At 41.3% G+C, this 18,535-nt stretch overlaps 1 protein-coding gene across 2 annotated transcripts; it reads right to left on the bottom strand.

The window, feature by feature from the left end:
* Window positions 1-203: 203 nt before the first annotated feature.
* On the bottom strand, window positions 204-14,335 carry IBSP (integrin binding sialoprotein). 2 transcript variants are annotated; one of them, XM_050946807.1, is made up of 7 exons: window positions 14,276-14,335; window positions 11,491-11,555; window positions 11,308-11,358; window positions 11,123-11,194; window positions 7,448-7,501; window positions 2,095-2,223; window positions 204-1,024 (listed from the first exon to the last, which is right to left on the bottom strand). In XM_050946807.1, exons 2-7 carry the CDS (start codon window positions 11,542-11,544, stop codon window positions 458-460), a joined length of 927 nt encoding a protein of 308 aa, XP_050802764.1. In that variant the 5' UTR covers window positions 11,545-11,555; window positions 14,276-14,335; the 3' UTR covers window positions 204-457. The 2 variants fall into 2 exon arrangements, with proteins under 2 accessions (XP_050802764.1, XP_050802765.1); XM_050946808.1 differs by having other exon boundaries at window positions 2,095-2,220.
* Between the last annotated feature and the right edge of the window lie 4,200 nt (window positions 14,336-18,535).

Below are 18,535 nucleotides of genomic sequence, written 5' to 3'. Positions count from 1 at the left end.
CAGCTGAGCCTTTGATGCCATTAGTGGAAAACTAGCAAGCGACATTGCATTGGGCAGATAATTTAAAAGTCATTTCTTCTTCATTATAACATGTTGGTCATTTTGGTTGCCTTAACATTCATTTGACTTTAATATAAACAATGGTTAGACACACTGCAAATATATAGTATACAATAAAACTCATTGGATAATTCCACCTGACACACAATATTCCTCAGCACCAGGATTACAAATCTACAAACCCCAGGAGCATATATAACGTCCAAAAGCATGTCTTTAACAAAGAGCACATTTTAGTAGTTAGCAGTAATGCCGTTCATTAAAGATGGGTTTCCCCCCTCCCCTTTTTTTTACAGGCATCGTGTTACATTTTGCTGCACCTTCCTGAGAATGTTGAAAACAATTGCCATGCAGAGTACAGTATTAGCATTAACAATATCAACCATGGTCTTGCTGTTCATTGATTGTAATAGTAATCATGGCCATATACATCATACCCATGCCCCTTGTAGTAGCCATATTCATCCTCATACGTTCTGTAGCTGTCCCCTCGGGGATACCCATTCTCCCTGCCGTCGTTATAAACTGTTTGGCTTTCGTAGCCATTTTCATAGCCTGTGGAGGTGGTTTCTCCATTTTCATAACCCCACAGATCCCCAGGGGTGGTGAGGTCATAAACGCCCTGATCCTCAGTAGGTGTGGTGTCATCTGCCAGGGTGGTGATGACGATGGTCGTGGCTTCACTTTCATTCTCTTCCTCTTCCTCTTCAGCCTCTCCCTTGCCACCATTCCCATTCTCTGTGTCCGTACCATTGGTGCTCGTGCCATTGCCACCATTGCCGTTCTCATCCACTTTTTCAGTTTCCTCCTCCTCTTCTTCATTTTCCTCCTCCTCATTTTCATCACTGTCTTCTTCACCTTCACAGCCTTCACTCTTCCCACCTTTTCCGGGAGCTTTGCCTTCCCCCACCTTTTTAGGGCTTTCACCCGTTTCAGCATTCTCGGGACCTTGGCTGTCTTGATCCTGTGTCACATATGGCAAAATCGTTCAAATTTACAAAGGGATAAATACACAAAGGAAAGACACAGTCATTTGAAAACTTTTAAAGTGGGGCCAGACCCTGAGCTCTCAGAACTTCAGGCAAGGTGTGCCTTGCCCTAATGGACCACACATGGGTAGGAGGGAGGAAGGATTCCCTCCCGGATTCTTGCATGGCCCATGGAAGGGGTGGTCACAGTTGCAACTCAGTCACTTGGGGGTAGGGTTGCTTCAAGGACTGCATTCCAAAAGCTTCCCCCACTCTAGGGGGAAATGGCTGGGAAGTAAGCAGAGGTATGGCTTTCTACTCACACCCACCACAATGACTACTAAGCTGGCTGGCCCACTGGGCAGCAATATGACAGAGCTTTCAAAATGGGAAAGACAAAATTACTCCTAGTGCAATTGGGAACATGCAAAGGGCACTGTGCCCATCTGAAAGGCACACATTGACTCCACTGACTTACACTAGCTAAGGAGCCGATAATACATGGCTGCAAACAGAGACTCCTTTCAGGATATTTACCTCCCAGCAGATATAGCTAGGCATATCATCCACTGGCTCCTAAGCCCATACCAAAAAGCTGAATGTGCTCCAGACTAAGAAGCAATAAATACGTACTATATTTTATAGCACTGGTATTTCCCCTTGCTTTTGGGGACCAGAAAGACATTAAGGCACAGTAAAGCCTGCCTTCAGATTGTAAGCTGTCACCATATATGTGTTTTGTATGATGTCTACCATAGCAAGGGCCCTTACCTGGTCTAGGCCAATAGAAACTCTTGGAAACACACACTACTAATGGTTAGGACACAAACTGGGGTTTAACAATGGGAACCATCTAATAAAGGAGCTGAACTGTATTTAGTGGGCCTGTTCTCCAGCGTAAATCAGGAGTCCATTGAGTTACACCGGTGTAAAATGGGTGAGCAGAGAATCAAGCTCAATGTATTTTGGAATTCCTTGAGCCAGTCTATTGGGTTGGAGTGGGGGCGGACAGTCTTTTGTATTGGCTTCATTGTATATAAGCTTAGTGGAGGGCTGCAAATATTACCTTCTTAGGGATTTTGGTTTCTCCTTTACCAAGGTCTTTCTTGCCTACAGTCTTCTTTCCAGTGGGAGCCTCTGTAGTAGATTCTTCACCTCCATTCTCTCCATTGTTTCCTTCGTTTGACTGCTCCTGCTGAGATATTACATGACACTGGTCACAAAGGCTGTTTTAGCTTTGACAGAGATATAAAAATAATCTCATCACGTGAGCAGTAAACATTTCAATAGAGGGAATTGTTTTTCCCTTCTGTCCTTGCTCTGTCTGCCTTAAATACTGAAGGAAAGCACTCTTTCTTAGGAGCTTGCAGTGCCCATCCTTGCAGGAAAAACAAAGAATCCTGAATGTGTGTTTTGGCTGTGGAGTACAAGAACAAATAATTTTAGAGCTCTGTTTTCAAAGGCTGCCTCAAACTTCAATGTGCACAGTCATCTGCAATTCTAAACAAACAGCCTGCATGAAAATCCCATTATCTGCAGGAGGAAATGATTGTGTGGACAAAATTACAAGCACAAATTTAGTAATGAGATGTAGAGGCTGCTTTAATAATTTCACCTTAAGGGGCACATTTTTCTAGAAGAAGCCTGAGTTGGTGTGTTCAGCTACCATGATTATTTATATACATTAGTATTGTGCACATATAACGCACAAGTAGCCATTTAGTAGTCACAGTTGCATGTGAAATTTTGTACCTCTATGCATAGTGCTGGACTAGGGGTGCTGGGGGTGCTGCCGTATCCCTTGGCTTGAAGTAGTTTTCATCATATACGGGGTTTACTGTTTGGTTCAATGGCTCTCAGCACCACCATTATAAAAGTTGATCCAGCATCCCTCTGTCTCTATGGTAAAATGTAAGCCCTATGGCTAAACTGTTAAATCTGCATGTATGCAGTTAGTTGCATGTGCTAAAAAGCACATACACTTGCAACCCTAATGTACAAGCAGTTACAGCTGTAGTGCATGTAATAATTGTAATTACATAATGAGCAGTTCAAGTAAGACTCTGGGTTTGTGTGAATTTAAATTATGCTACTTGAACAATGGACAATTGGGACCACTTCTGGTTTTGAGTTTCTAGAGCTAAGGTTTTTTCACAGTGTAGACCATATCTTAATATAGCGATCCTCTAGCTGACTGCTAAAATCCCATTCACGATCACACAACATCTCAAAGAACTGTTAACTCTGCTCAGAAAACTGAGACTACTTTGGGTTTTGTATTTTCCCAGGAATTTTTGTTTTGAGACTTCAGTGAAAACCAAAACTAGTCCTATCCTTCCTTTGTAATTACATGTCAGTGACTGAAGCTGAATGTTTTTGTTTTTGTTTCTTGTTTAACAAAGTATGTCATTTGAAAGAACCAAATTAAGCTTTGAAGTAGGGATGGGTGAACTTGTTTTGCCTAACTTCAAATGCATTCAAATATAGTGGGTTTGAACGTTTTGATTTGAACACAGACATTAATGAATTTGCTTTCTGCTTTGGAGTATATTTGGAAAAGTGTGCAGATGAAAAAGCACCATTGAAGAAATAAAGTGCAAAGTGGATCAGATTGTTGGGAAGAGTGAAAAAATATAGAGACACAATGACAAAGCAGCAGAGAGAGAAGAGTGAAAAATTGTAATGAACAAATGAAAATGATATAGGGGGCCCACTTCTGCCAGACGGACTTCTGAGGTTTGTTTTGTCTCTAACACATTGCAGTCAAACAGCTGTGTATCGATCTATTCTGGCTACCAAGAGGGCTGTGGAAGAAAAGAAATATTAAAGATCTAGTGATGGATCCTATCCTTGGGGTGGAAGTGAAGTCTCTGGCTTCTGTGGGAAGTGGACTGAAGAGTTGGGTGTATAGTTTTAGTGCTCAGTTGAATGGGAGGGACGTTTGACTTCTGAGGCTACTGATGGCTAGCTTCACCTGTTCTCAAGCTGAGATTGGGGAAGAGAGAAGCCTATTTCTTAAATCATAGATAGATACATGGTGCTTGTGCTGGTTCTTTTAGTTAGAGTGACTGGACAGCAAGTATGAAAAATCAGGACGGGGGTGGGGGTTAACCTTTGTGTTATATAGGGGGCACCTATATAACACAAAGCCTCAGCTATCGGGATTGTCCCTATAAAATCGGGACATCTGGTCATCCTACTTTTAGTAATTCCTCTTGTTCCTCTGGCACGCCTGGCTTGATTTTTCTTTCTTATTTTTGCACACAGCCAATTATTAATGTTAGAATCTGTAAGAATTTCCCCCTATCTTCTGAGGACTGCCTTGTTTATATGACCAGTAGTACAATACTAAAGAGAGGAACAGTCTAATGTGATCACCTTCAATACACACTACTCAGTATCTAAAGAGGAATCAAGGAAGGTGAATCTTAAATCTTGGGTTAATTTAGTGCCAGTTAAAATTTAAGTTATTTTCCACTCTGTTGCAAGAGCCACCAAATTGCATGGTGTGGTTGTCTGTGTGGATAGGAATCAGAGGTTGTCAGAGGCCCAATAAAATAATTATTGTAGTTATGCTATTTATATAGCCATTGCTGAGGTTCTGCCTTTTCATTATAAATTATCTTTCTCTCCACTGCCTTTAAGGCTAAAGCATGCCACAGAATTGTCTTAGCCTGGAAACCACTTTTTAAAAAACAATAGAGAATAAAATCAATGTTTCTTCAAGCCACTTTGGTTTACTTCAGAAATTACTATCCGAAACCTCAAGTTATGTAAACAAAATTCATAAGGAGATTTAAGAATTACAAGTAAAAGCACTTTAAAGGAGAAGTTAAAGGGTTAGTTTTTGCTGGGTTTTTTTTTTAAACCAGCCAGGACTTGGTTTTATGCTTTTAGGGCTTTGGGTTTCTCCTGCCAGTGTTGTTTATATCACCAACACCTAAACAGTTTCAGCATGCAGATTCTGGCTCTGCTCCAGGTTGTCTGCATGTCATCAACACTTCCCAAGGAAAGGGAGAAACCTGACTCTAGTCTTGGCAGGTAGATAATAAAGGAATTGTTTTTATATGACAGTATTATGCCTACAGATGAATACAGACACAATATACATGGTAATGCCCTGCCTTTTAAAATGTGGCCTCTATTTTTGTGGATACCATTTTTATCTTTGTGAATAACTGTAAACTCAAAGTTAGAGATTAAATGCTCACCTACCTGATGTCATTTGCAATGCACCCATAATTAATATTGTGCCCACCCGAACAGAGATCATGTTGAAGCCCTTTCCAGATAAGATTCATCTCTAAATTTAGGCTTACATTTTCAATACAGACTAATGGTTCTGGGTGTCTCAGTTTGTGGGTGTTCAACTTGAGTGACATTCAAGAGGTGGGTGCTCAGCATGTTCTGAAAATCAGGCCCCTTTAAGACCTCTCATGTTAGGCACCCAAAAAATCAGTCCTCATTTTGGAAAATCTTAGCTGTGCTAGTCTATAAATGTTCAAGCTATTTGCTCTCCTCCACAAGGGGAGGTATTTTGAAATATATTTTCTTCTTTTCTCTCAAACTGATAAGGCAATTTATTTGCCATCACAGTTCCGGTTTCGTCGTCTCTGCCAACAAAGATACCAATTGGGAAATAAATTTCAAATGAGTTACTCTGTTTAGAATCCTGGTTTGCTGACTATGAGCACGAAAAGCCAAATTAATGCAAACAGAGCAAAGAAAGCCCCACAGGACTGAGGAATGGACTCAGACTCAACAAGTCAGGATATCTGGGCCACAGCTACTAATACATGCTATGGAGGTGAGTAGGGGGTAAGGTCCACTGTTTGTTCTCCTGCTTGTGGGGTTTCAATCCTATAGATTTGTGTTTTGTATGGAAACACGGGTGCCCTGTCTTGCTTACGCTTCCTCCATTTCCCCTGTGCTGAGCTGCAGAGATCTCCACAGCATATAGGTTGCAGAATCTCTATGCACAAGGCTGTCAGATAATTACTGCCTCCCGTGAACCTGACATTTAGATTTTTCAACTGCCTTTGGGTATTGTGCATCCATGTAGCATGCCCCAGGATTTAACCGTAAGTATTAGCAAATAAAATTGCATGTTTATTTTCAGTATGTAGATTTAGGAGTGTAATATATTCCTTTCCCTGGATACCTGTATAATTAACACCAATGGTTGATGTATAAGTGTGTGGAAAGCCAGGTAAGCACAATATATATAATGGCATCTTTGTAAGCCATAACAGTCATTCAGGCCAAAAATTCGGTGTTATAAATACAGTAGTCTCTAAGCACACATTGACCCAAGAGACCATAATGGTGGCAAAGAAGCTATTACTGCCTGTCCAGATCAAAATATGCATTTCCAGAAATAGTATTACACCAAATTACATGTTTATGCAAGAGATTATATCAGTTTTGAAGGAGCCAACACAATCTAGAAAGTAAATAGTAATAGGAGAGGATGCTTAACTCCTAGTACTGCAAATACACCACATGGTTATGTGATGGAAGTACTCTCTCTAGTCAGTGTTCCCTTTTCTGCGTTGATGGGTTTGTTTTATGAGTTAAACCCTGGGGCCACTCTTGTTTCTGGGTCACTTTGTTCCCTTAAGGATTAGGTTGTAGAATTCTGTGGTGTGCCAACAGGGAGAATAAGGTAAAATAAGGACTGGTGAATCACCAAACCCAAGAACAGTGCAGAAGATTGCATGCGGCTATACATACTGTCCCACACAAACACATGCAGCCAAAAGAACTGGAGGTATGGCCAGATCCTGAGTTAGTGTGAATCAACAACATTACATTACTGTCAATGGAGCTCTGCAGATTTACATCAGCTGAGGATCTGACCCACAGACTCTCTAAGGAAAGAAGCGTTTAGTTCCATAATTCTCTTTGCTTTGCAATTATCCTGATCTAAATGTAGTAATCCTAGTTCTATGGTCTAACCATTAAGCAGGACGTTCCACGGCCAGTGCCTCAGTTTACCCAGCTGTAAAAAAGCTAGTAACAATACGTACCTGTCTCACAATGTTGTTTACAAAGTGCTCTTTTAAAGAGGTTCTTAGATGAAGGGCACTATCAAAGTGCTGAACATTATTAGCATTTCATCTTCATAGGCCTGAAGCAAGTCTGTTCTGTAATTCTATCAAGCCCTGCCCATTTCAAAACCTTTGGAACCAGAAAGTCTGGACTGTGTCTCAAAGATTAGTCTGTCCCTCCACTTTAAAAAAAAAACATGACTCAGGGCTTAAAAAATATAGCAGCAGTCCAGAATGGAAACCTGTGGGTAGTTAGCAATCCTGACCATGATCATTCGCAGAGTCCAGACTATACAAAAATCCCCATTTTTTGTTTGATTTTTTTGTATTGCTTGGTTTGTTTTGACAATGGCCACGCAAGTTACGTACCCCTTCTTCTTCTTCCTCCTCCTCTGAGCTGTCTTCTTCTTCTGAGTCACTGCCCTAAACAGAGGGAAAATTGTGAGCATTTCCTTTCCTGTGCTTGCAGAAAACTAGGGAGGGAGGGGAATGTGTGTGTGTGTTTCTAAAGATTGCATATAAAGCACTGAAAAGAGTCTACATGGATAACTGATCTAAAAAAAAAAAAAAGCTATCTACAAGGTTAGCCAGACACTTAAAGGATTCTGGTGACCTTATGATGGTGAACGTGAAACTTGTGATGCAGGCAATGGTGGAGAGTCAGGTGGAGAAGGGTTTGTAATGTTAGTGGAACCTTGAGAGGTGTGTGTGTATGCCACAGTTATACTGATTTTTCCACTAACTTCTCAGGGGAGCATGTTGTACCAAAAATGGCTGATGCGGACAATGCCTTTCATCCCAAAGCACCGAGTACATGCTTGCATCCTACTGAACCAGAGTGATCTTCGGGGGGAGCACAGCCGCTAGCCAGCACGCAATGATTCTGTGCAGTGATAAGCCCCGAGCCTTTCAAAAGGCATCAATAAGTCCTTCAAAGTCCACATGCAATAGACAGATTTTTAAAGTCTTGTCTGAAAATTTTGTGGGACTCAGATTATATACATTGAGGATGGAGGGCAGGATCAAACTGGCCGACAGCTGATTGAATCTGTCCTCCTGAGAGACTAAACATTTCAAATATGGTGTGTAGCCCATTAAGCCATCCTGCTCGCTGGACTGAAAAGCTCCCTTGCTGCTCTGTGTGCTTCACCTCTCATATTCATTGTAAATCTGCTTCTGTCTACAGAAAATCTTCTGCCAAATATCTTGCCTCTCCAACAACTTGTACTCTGTTATATACACTGCTACCCCGATATAACACAAGTTTGGATATAATGCGGAAAAACAGTGCTCCGGGTGGGCTGGGCTGCGCACTCCGGTGGATCAAAGCAAGTTCAGTATAACACGGTTTCACCTATAACGCGGTAAGATTTTTTTGGCTCCCAAGGACAGCGTTATATCGAGGTAGAGGTGTACCATCAGACTCTCCCAGTAACCACAGAGTTTCATGGAAAAGAATAAAGGCCTTGGACAATAAGTTATAGGGGGACAGAATCTTCCCCTTCTCCTGCCACCATTCAGTGCTATGCTGTGATTTTCCACCCTGGTTCACACAGCACGTAACACTTTCAAAGCACTGCTCAGCCATTACATTGATTTATGACATTTGTTACTAGGCAGGCAGAAAGGGTTCCAGAATCTGGCCTTAGCTAATTTAGACTTGCAACCCTCCATGAGACAGGTATGTAAACATCAATTTCTGGATAGAACGGATGTGCTTTGAAATAGATGTGGTTTCGCATCATTCAATTTTTCATCCCAGGTGTAAGTAATGTTTTGACTGAATTCTTATAAAGGCAGCAAACATTTCTGCTAATATTATCTGGGAGCCAAAGCATTAACTTTATTGTGACTAATATTTCTGGAGGTAGGGAGAGGAAAGGTGTAGAGAAATCCAGGAAGCCCACAAGCCTGTATCTTCTGTACATTGACATTTGTATTCAGCATAATTAGGGACTAGATAAGAGATGGGTTCACAGGATTGTTCTCTGACATTGTGAGTGAGAGCTAGAGATGGGCCTGCACAAAAATATATTTATACCAGAGGGACATGCCAAACCACTGTGCTGCTAGGGCATCATTTTCAGAAGCAAGACCATTTTTAGCTTCAGAGGAAATCTATGACTGTGCCTCTGCATTGAACTGCACACCAGTCAAAAGAGACAGATTTTGAGTCCATGAAAAATAATTTCAAACTGCTGAGTTAAAAAAAAAAAAAGCTTATAGTAAATTCTGCTATTTTTCCTATTTTCTCCTATTTTTTTCAGTTATAAGCAAAATTACTTCTTCTAGTGGAGTCCTCTTTGCTGTGTAATGCATTATGCAATTACACATCCTCCTTTCCTGTAGCCCTGAGCCATGCCAGTCGGTGCCATTTCCAGAGGCCATACTGAGGTAAATGATGTCATATTCTCAGCAGCTCCGCTGAGCAGGATGCAATCCATAGGGTTATACTGGCCACAGTTCTGGACAGGCCTTTGTTTACTGCTTTAAAATGAGTGTAATTATTTTATCTTCTATAACAGTGAGTCTCTTTTAAATGACATGTTTTGTGTCAGTGCCCCTGTGAGTCGCACCAAATGTCTTTGGAACATGAACCTTGTGGGCAAAATGTTCCAAAGATCCCGACTTACTGAGGTGCTGAGCTCTTCTTTGTAAATCTGGTCAAAAGTGTTACAATGGGGGCGGCTGGGTGCCAGGCCCTTTTCCTGACTGCCCTCCAGCTCCTTTCTACGGGCTTTGACAGAATAAAAGGCAGTAAAGATACTGTGGAGAATTCCTGGGGAATTCACTGGCTCTCCTCTGTTACCTGCAGCAGCCCCCAGTTCAGGGGTCACGCTGGGGGATATTCCCGGAGAGAAAGAGGTATGCCTCAGGCAATCCCATGTCTGACTATTGCTGAATGTCAGCCAACCCCATAGTCAACTGCGCAAAAGCAGGGCCAGCCCAAGGGGTGGGCAGCCAGGGTAGGGGCTCTGGATGGCAACTTCCAGGGGCGCCACATTGCTCGTCTCTCTTTTTGCTCCTGTTGTTGCTGCTGCTTGGCTGGTTCACCCAGCCATTTGGGGAGTTTTTTGGTTTGTTTTTTGTTTTAAACTTGGCCATTTGGGGGGTGCCAAAAATATTTTTTTGCTCTGGCAGCAAAACAACAAAGGCCGGACCTGGGCATAAATTAGCGTGGCTGAAAAAATGGATATAATGGGCCTGATTTTCCTTTTACTTACCCCAGTCTTACACTATATAAATTTGCTGACTTCAGTGGAGTTAATCCTAATTTACACCACTACAAATGGATCAGAATCAGGCTCAGTATATGTACACCACCCAGAAGGCCAGATCATCAGCTGTTGTGCATTGCTGTAGCTCCATTGAGCTACAATATTAAACCAACTGAGAATCTGCCACCTGCCCCACCCTGCATCCCCCATAGGACCCACACTTGTACCAGTTCAGCTTTTGGAGGTTTCTGTCTCTAAAGCATAGTTGGTATTGTTTTGTTTTGGCTAGAGAAACATTTGGAATGAAATCTTGGTCCCGTTGAAGTCCAGGGGATTTTTGCCATTGAGTTGCATGAGGTAAGGATTTCACCCATAGGCTTTTGTTTGTAAAAAATGAATCAGTTATATATATAAATCAATATGAATGGTTCATTTTGCTCCATTTTAAGCTATAGAGAAAAAATTTCACACACCTAAAAGAAAATTTAAGAGATTTGCAGGATCTTGAAGCAGATTAGGTTCAGCCATCTGAATAAGAATAAATTAGCATCCCTAATTGTCTTTGGAACATCCCAGGCCAAATTCAGTCCTGGTGCAAATGAGTTTAACTCCACTGCTTTCTGGTGATATTGATGGAATTATTCCTGCTTATGCCAAAACTGAGTTCAAATATATGTGAATTGTTCCAAATAACTTTAAATTATCTGAAACTGGCCATCATTTCTGTCCAATAGGTATTTAATTGTGTTAAGCGTATGGATCATAATGCAACCGGAAATGTTTATAACTGTAAGGGAGCCCACTCCTTTTAAAAAGCTGCATTTACCTGAAATCTTCTCTGTGGTGGATACGCATAGGCATATCTGTAAAAATAATATCGATGTCTGTTCTTGAAAACCTAGCAAAAAAGTAAAAAAACGAAATCAATTTTGGTTGCAGGGATTGGAGCTTAAGAAACAAGTGAGCATAATTCTAATACACTAAAATAATCCAGCAAGGCTGATATCATACCGCGTTTTCTTCCGAGTCATCTGATTTCGCTCTTCTATAGAAGCTTTTTGCCTGTCGGAAAAGGTTATGTTAATGAATGGGTCTCCTACTTAAAAACAGCAGCAAAGCAAAGTCACTGGCAAGTGGTATTCTAGTGCCTCATAAATGATCTGGAATTGTTAGTCAGTTGTTGAAGCCACTTACTGAGAAAGCACAGGCTATTCCCAAAAGGCAGATAAAGATAAGTGCAGTCCTCATTGTTGTATTTTCTGGAAGTAACAAGAACGGTAATGTTAGTATATTTACTTCACATTTATGAAACATCAGCACAGCAAGGGAGCTCCTGGGCTAAAGACTTATGCAGTATTTTCATCCAGAACTACCCCAGTGACATTTAGACAGACACATGTGAGCACACATGCACACAAATATATCTGTATGGAGATAGACAAACATAGGGGAATCACTTCTCCCATCACTGAAATACTGCCATTTATGGGGTTGACAGTCGCTTAGGGTATGTCTACACAGTAGCTGGGGGGGTGCCTTGTAGCCTAGGTAGACAGATTCCCACTAATACTGCTTGAGCTAGTGTGCCAAAAAGAGCAGCCTGAATCTAGTGCATAGGCAATGGAACAGGCTAGCATCTGAGCTTGAGTTGGGAGGGCATGGACTCAGGCAGCTCGCCCAAGCTGCTGTCCATGCTATAATAGCCACGCTGCTATTTTTAGTACGCCAGCTAGAGCAGAGTTAGTACAAATCTGTCTACCTAGGCTGGGAGGCACGATTCCAGCTGCCGAGGAAGTATGCCCCTAGAGCCTGGCAACTTCATTGCAGTTAAATTATCTGATGAATGTAGCCTTCTTTCTTTGTTCATGGATCATTCATTAACAAATCCTGATCGGTGACTATAGTTGCCATTTGCAAGTACTCGCCAAATAGTTTGTGAACAATATTTAATCAGTTTTTTTCTTTGTGAACTAGTCCTTTTTTTGCATTGCATGACTGGGCTTCTAAGTCACATGGCAATGTTTCTGCTCCCTGACTGGACAACTCCATTTTTAAAACAGGAGACTAGTGAGTGACGAATAGTGAGCAATTACAATGAATAATGTACATCTAGTCTGAGTTCTTGGCCAAATAATCCTTCATATAAGAATTCACAAAACCTCTGGGAATTGCACTCATTTTCACAAATAAACTGGCAGCGGTCTGTATCCTCATGAATAATTCATAGGGTGACATTATGCAGATCAGACCTGTCACATTAATTCATGAAAATAGTAATGAGTCACTTTCTGTATTATTCAACACATTAGTCAACAGACCACAGTAACACTAAGTAACTCTTGAGTGCAGGAAGTCAAGAATGTTGAAATTCCAAGAGGAAATATTTAGATTGGTAGCATGTAATTACCACTCTGGAATTTGGCCAGTTCCTTGGGGTTAATTCTTCCATCCTTCTGAAAGGAAACTTTTATGATCTCAAGTAAATTTTTATGTTTGAAGGCACTTCCTGTTTCACCATTTTCCTAACTTCAAGCTGAGGTTTCGCTATAGTAAGAATGCTAACGTCACCATGATTACGGCTGCCAAATGTGGGTTTTCCTCATAGGTCTCCCTTCCAAGTGATCAGCTGCTCTAACCCTGGTAATCAGCTGATTAGCAATGAGAGTAGAGTTCACAATGTGGGCTTACATAATATTTATGTTTATAAAGCCTGACATTTGTATGATATTTAGACCCCTAAATCACCTGATCTGAATAATGGTCTATTGCACCTTTCCTCAAACTTGCTAGAGACCTCAGGACTTTGACAGGCCCTGGACATCATTTACTTAACTTTTAGTTGTCTCAAGGGGGAAATAGTGGCCTGCTATAGAGTTTCTGAGGAACAGCTGACTCTATTATCCACTGTCTTTGAGATAAGTGGCTAGCGGTTCTACTACCTCTTCAGCCCTGCCAAATCCACCCAATTATGTCTTGAAGTGAAGAAGTATCTTCTTCCTTTGTCTATAGAACAGGACTGGGAAACACATCTCTAGTTTTCATTCAATTTTCTCTTCAGGTCCTCTAAACCTGGGACAGCTCTGAGAGCTGGTGGGAAATTGCCTTTTAGTGCTAAGGTAATTAGGAATCTTACCAGATTCCTACACCTACCCACCCGCCTCCCCAGTAAAAGTAAATCGAAGCGATCTAAACGCTAGGAACCAAATTCAGACATTGTGCAACTGCACTGTAGTTCATGACATTTCAGAACTTGCAGTGGTCTGATTTTGGTTCTAATGTGGTTGTCGTGGTTCTTCACTGAATTACAGATTTCTCTTTGGAAGTGGTAATAAACACAGATTCTGAAAGCAAAAATATCTGTAACTTGCACAACTGCTTCTTTCATTAAGACACTGAGACATAAGGAGTCAGATGTATATCAGTGTAGCTCTGTAGACTCCAGTGGAGTTATGTTGATTTATACCAACTAAGGATCTGGTCCCAAACTTGCAAATTACACCTGTCCATAATACAACACCTAAAAACTCTGCTTTTGGGATCATTTTTATATTTAAGTTTGTAACAAGAGAAATTGTACCAATTTTTTTAAGCTGTGGGAAAATCTGTTTCTTCCATTCTGCAAATTTCCCCCATGCTGTATTAAACATAGGTCTGAAAAGAGTCAGGAAAAATTGTTTTCTTAGGTTGTTCAGTAGGGGGTTTGATTATATTTCACTTATGAAATTTTTATTTTTTCACATTTTCTGTCTCATATTGGAGTCGTTAACAAGTTATAATTAGGTAGGGCATAACTTAGTTACCTTTTCATTCAGCTGTATCACAACAATCATGCTGTAAATTCATATTTCTTTACAAAGTATACAAAGCAGAATTTTGCAATCCAGTTAGAAATAGAGAATCAACAGATTAGAAAAACAGGTGGAAAAAGTTGATCTCAATTTATACAACATATAAAGAAACTAAACATAAGAAATCTTACCAGTTTGCAGTCCTGAAGTATACAGGCTAGTTAAAACAAGTCAGTGGACACAGATTTAATAGTTTTGCTTGCTCACTGTCATCCTACTGGAATATAAACTCTCTTTTTACCCTCCAGTAGCCAATCACCACCTTGCCTGTGTGATGTCAGCAAGTGGACTCTCACCATAAACCCCCCCAGTTTCAACATTTTTCTAGACACAGATTCAGTTTATAAACATAAAGCTCTGTTCTAGTGCCAAAAGGGTTGTATAGTTTCATTTAATTAAAGGTCTTGTGTAAGATGAAGGGTCTGGATGCTGAGATGTATAATAATGTTCTGGATATAAATTAAAACAAATATTGGGAATTCTGTTTTAAGGGCTTTTTCTCTTTCTTTTTTGGAAAATGTTATAAACAAAAGAAGTGGCAACACAACAGTCCTCATTCTCGTCTCACTTAATGCCAGTATCAATCTGGTGTATGGCTAGTGTGAGAGGACTATTAGGTCCATAGTATCATTTGAGCTGGTATAGCTCATGAATATGAATTAAACACAGTATATATATTATATGAAGCCAGTTGCTCACCACAGTTCTGCTACTTTACACCTTTGGAGAACCTGGTCCACTTTACTGTTTTATAGAAAGAAAGGAAGAAAAATGTTACCATTAATAATCATTGGAACCCATACAATGTACAGAGAGTTTTTCAATTCAAAGAATCCCAAAGCATTTTACAAACTATACACAGAGATCCCTGGATCCACTACTGAAAAGCAGTCACTTCTCGGGTGAAACGTGGCAATTGTTTAATGGCGTACTAATGTGAAGAATAGCATGTGCAATTGAAAGTACAGGGGAAAAGCAAAATAGGCAGAATGTAGTTATTCAAGTTAGCATTTGGTCAGGACACCAGAGTTCACAACCCTATCCTTGAAGAAATGCCTTCAGATCTATGACCACAAGTGGTCAGGACCTTAGTTTTATGGCTCATCTGAAAGATGCCACCTACTGCAGCGGTGTCCCTTAACACCATGCTAGGGCATTGGTTCATTACTGACTCAGAGGGTAAATGACCACCTACTGAATTACTAGCACCACTTCCAACAGCCCCTAAGTGTTCGTTGGTGGTCTTCCATCAAAGCACTGTCCCGGCTGGATTTTACACTCATGAAGCACTTCAGTGCATTGACATGAATGTTGACTTGTCTCTGAGCGAAGGCTAATGTTATAATGAACAGTGAGGAGCACTTAGGAGCTGACTGCCCTAACAGATGCTGATATCCCAATGTGGTGGTCACACTGTGTGGGTTGAGGTATCTGGAAAAGGGGGTACATTAATCTGTTTTAGTGCCAAGGCTTCAGTAGCAAAATATGAAGGGCTGGATTCTATAATAGGTTGTGAGGAGCCAAAGCAGGTGGTTATTATTGATACTAGGAAGGACAAAGAGGCAAAGAATGAAAGTGTAACTCTATGTACAGGGTAGCATTCAGTAATGTATTAGTGATGCAGTGCAGTCCTATTGGGTGACTTTTAGGGGAATTAGAGGGGTCAGGTATCTGCAGTCAGGAGGCTATTGCACACCACCAAAGAGAGAGGAAATCCTTGAACAATGGGCTGAACTCAGACTGGAATCAAGTGGCAGAAAGGACTAGCTGACATTGCTTGAAGGATGGGGTTTTACTAACTGAATAATTAAGACAGATCTTTTTCTCTCAGGAAGTTAAGATGCTGACAAGAGGAGGCAATTATAAGTATGTTTGATATCCCTAATTCTCCAGGGCAGAGCTGATTTTATACTTTTTGTGCATCTTGGGGCTTGAAATGTGCCCATTACCGTGGGCAAAGTAGACTAGCAATATTTGAAATGGACATCTGATATAGAATGAATTGTCTGGCCCATCCCTGGGTGTGTCTGATATTAGTTATCTAAGACAATAGCGATGTATGTTATATGTGCCCAAAGTGTGGGTGTGGATGTGTTTTTTGTTTGCTCATTAGGGACTTATTCAGGCAAAAGTCACATTCATTTAAATAATCATAAATTCCAATTTTAAAAATTAAACTCTTTATTTCTTGGTGGGTTGTGGGGGGATTTTTTTGAGTAGGGCAAAGGGGGCTAGTGGTTTTCCTTCACCCCTTGGACTAAATCCAGGTCTGGTGTAAATTAGCATCGCTCCATTGTCTTTAATGGAACTCCACTAATTCATATCAGCTGATGATCTGGCTTCTTTTCTTTTTAATTTTTTCTTTCTTTCTTTATCCTTCCCTTTTTCTAAATCTTTTTCAGCACCAGTTTCTCTTCAAACTGTTTCTTTAATACGTCTTTGAGACTTCAAAGTTTTTACCCTCTAAATCCATTCTGTTTTTTATCTCTGCAAAATATATTTCTTTATTTTGGGTCTTTTATTCTCTGACTTACTTATCCTGTTGGCATTTTCTCTTTGATGGTGTGTCCACCCTGGGGCTGGCAGGAGTGATGCCTACAGTGGGCAGACAGACTTGTGCTAGCTCTGTTTGAAATAGTGTCTTAAAAATAGCCATGTGGATGTGGCAGCTCAGGCTAATGCAATGTTCACACAGCTATTCTGTCTGCCTACCCTCGCTGGGAATCACACTGCCCAGCTGCAGTGTAGACATACCCTTGGGGTGGAATCCTGAGAGGTGCTAAGTATCTGCCACGTCTATTAATTTGAGAGTCAAGGCTTTCAGATTTGAGGTTTAATAGGAATTGCCATTCTGGATCAGATTCGAAGTCCAGGTAGTATACATTTGTTTCTAGTCCCATCGTTCTTCCCTCTGGTTAACCCACTCCTGTCTCTGTTAGATGTAGGTAGTATACATTTGTTTCTAGTCCCATCGTTCTTCCCTCTGGTTAACCCACTCCTGTCTCTGTTAGATGTCCCTTCACCTCTTTCTTCTGGATAAATTGTTAAATGCAATTGTATAATGGGGCTGCTTGTGATGGTAGGGTGCTCAACAGTTCGGGGGGCTCACTTCTGGTTTTTCTTATGTTCCTAAGCTCATGCTTCAGGTTTCAGCTGGCCTCCTGTAGGGGTCAGGAAGGGATTTCCCCCCACACACAATGTATTCTTCATGTGTTTTTTATCTCCTTTTTCTGAAGCATCCTGGGGGCCACAGCTGGACACTGGACATTGGATGGGGAAAGCCTGGGCTCTGAGGTGGCATCAAATATCCCCTCTCTCAGGTGCTTGGTTGGCTGGTTCTTGCTCCCATGCTCAGGGTCTAACTGATCACCACATGTGGCGTCAGGAAGGAATTTTTCCCAGGTCACACTAGCACTGACCTTGGGGGTTGTTCACCTTCCTCTGCAGCATGTGGCAGAATTAACTGGGTATATGTCATTTAATAATTTCCCTGCCATTGTGGAGATCTGTTGCACCTGGGTCCCTCCTGTTCTCTGTCTGTGGCACATAATGGTCTAGTCTGCTGTGAGCTGTAATACTTTGGTTTAATTTCAGTTGTTCCATTAGCGTGCAGGTGCTGGGTGCTGATGGTGGCCGGTGATAGGCAGGAGGTCAGACTAGATGATCGGGTGGTCCCTTCTGGCCTTAAACTCTGACTCTCTGGGTATGTCAGTAGTGTAGATGTTCAAGTCCTCGGTTAGCAAACCCAGCATCTGCTAAGATGAGTTCTGCTAATGCTGCAATATAGTTATACCCTAGAACTCCCTTCTTTATCTAGGCCTGATCCAAAGCTTACTGAAGTCAGTGGAAGGGCTCCCACTAATTGCAATGGGCTTTGAATCAGGCTCCTTCTCCTATGTTGCTGAAATACTTATAATCATCAATGAAGTGTAGCAATTTGGGTAACTAGGCCATTTCTTATATGGCACAGACATCCCCACCCCCAACCCCACCCCCAGAACACTGATAAGGGAACTAGACATCTCAGGAACTGCTTGGCAGAGCTGGCCACATTTAGAGGGGTAAACCAATTCATCTACAGTAAGGATCAATTTGAACAGCTGCCTGTCTCTCAGACTTGAACCCAGACTGTGCTCAGATCTGGGGGGTTAGATCAGGACCTTCTCTAATTCGAACTTTTGCCCTGCCGCACTTTGAAAACATAATGCACTAGCTACTGCCTGTAACTCTTATTTATTTTTATTTCAGTTGTGATAGCCGTGAGGAAGCTAGCACTGCATATAAGCCACTGGATAACTAGGTACAGAGTGGGAGCGCTAGTATAGACGCCACGGTGATGACACTGTGATGGACACTCTCCAAGCCAGCAAAGCAAACACCAGCTTGAATGC

Source organism: Gopherus flavomarginatus, chromosome 3 (assembly GCF_025201925.1).
Source record: "Gopherus flavomarginatus isolate rGopFla2 chromosome 3, rGopFla2.mat.asm, whole genome shotgun sequence".
Taxonomy (NCBI): domain Eukaryota; kingdom Metazoa; phylum Chordata; order Testudines; family Testudinidae; genus Gopherus; species Gopherus flavomarginatus.
Note: the sequence above shows the minus strand (reverse complement) of the source record. Positions and strands in the feature narration are given on the sequence as shown.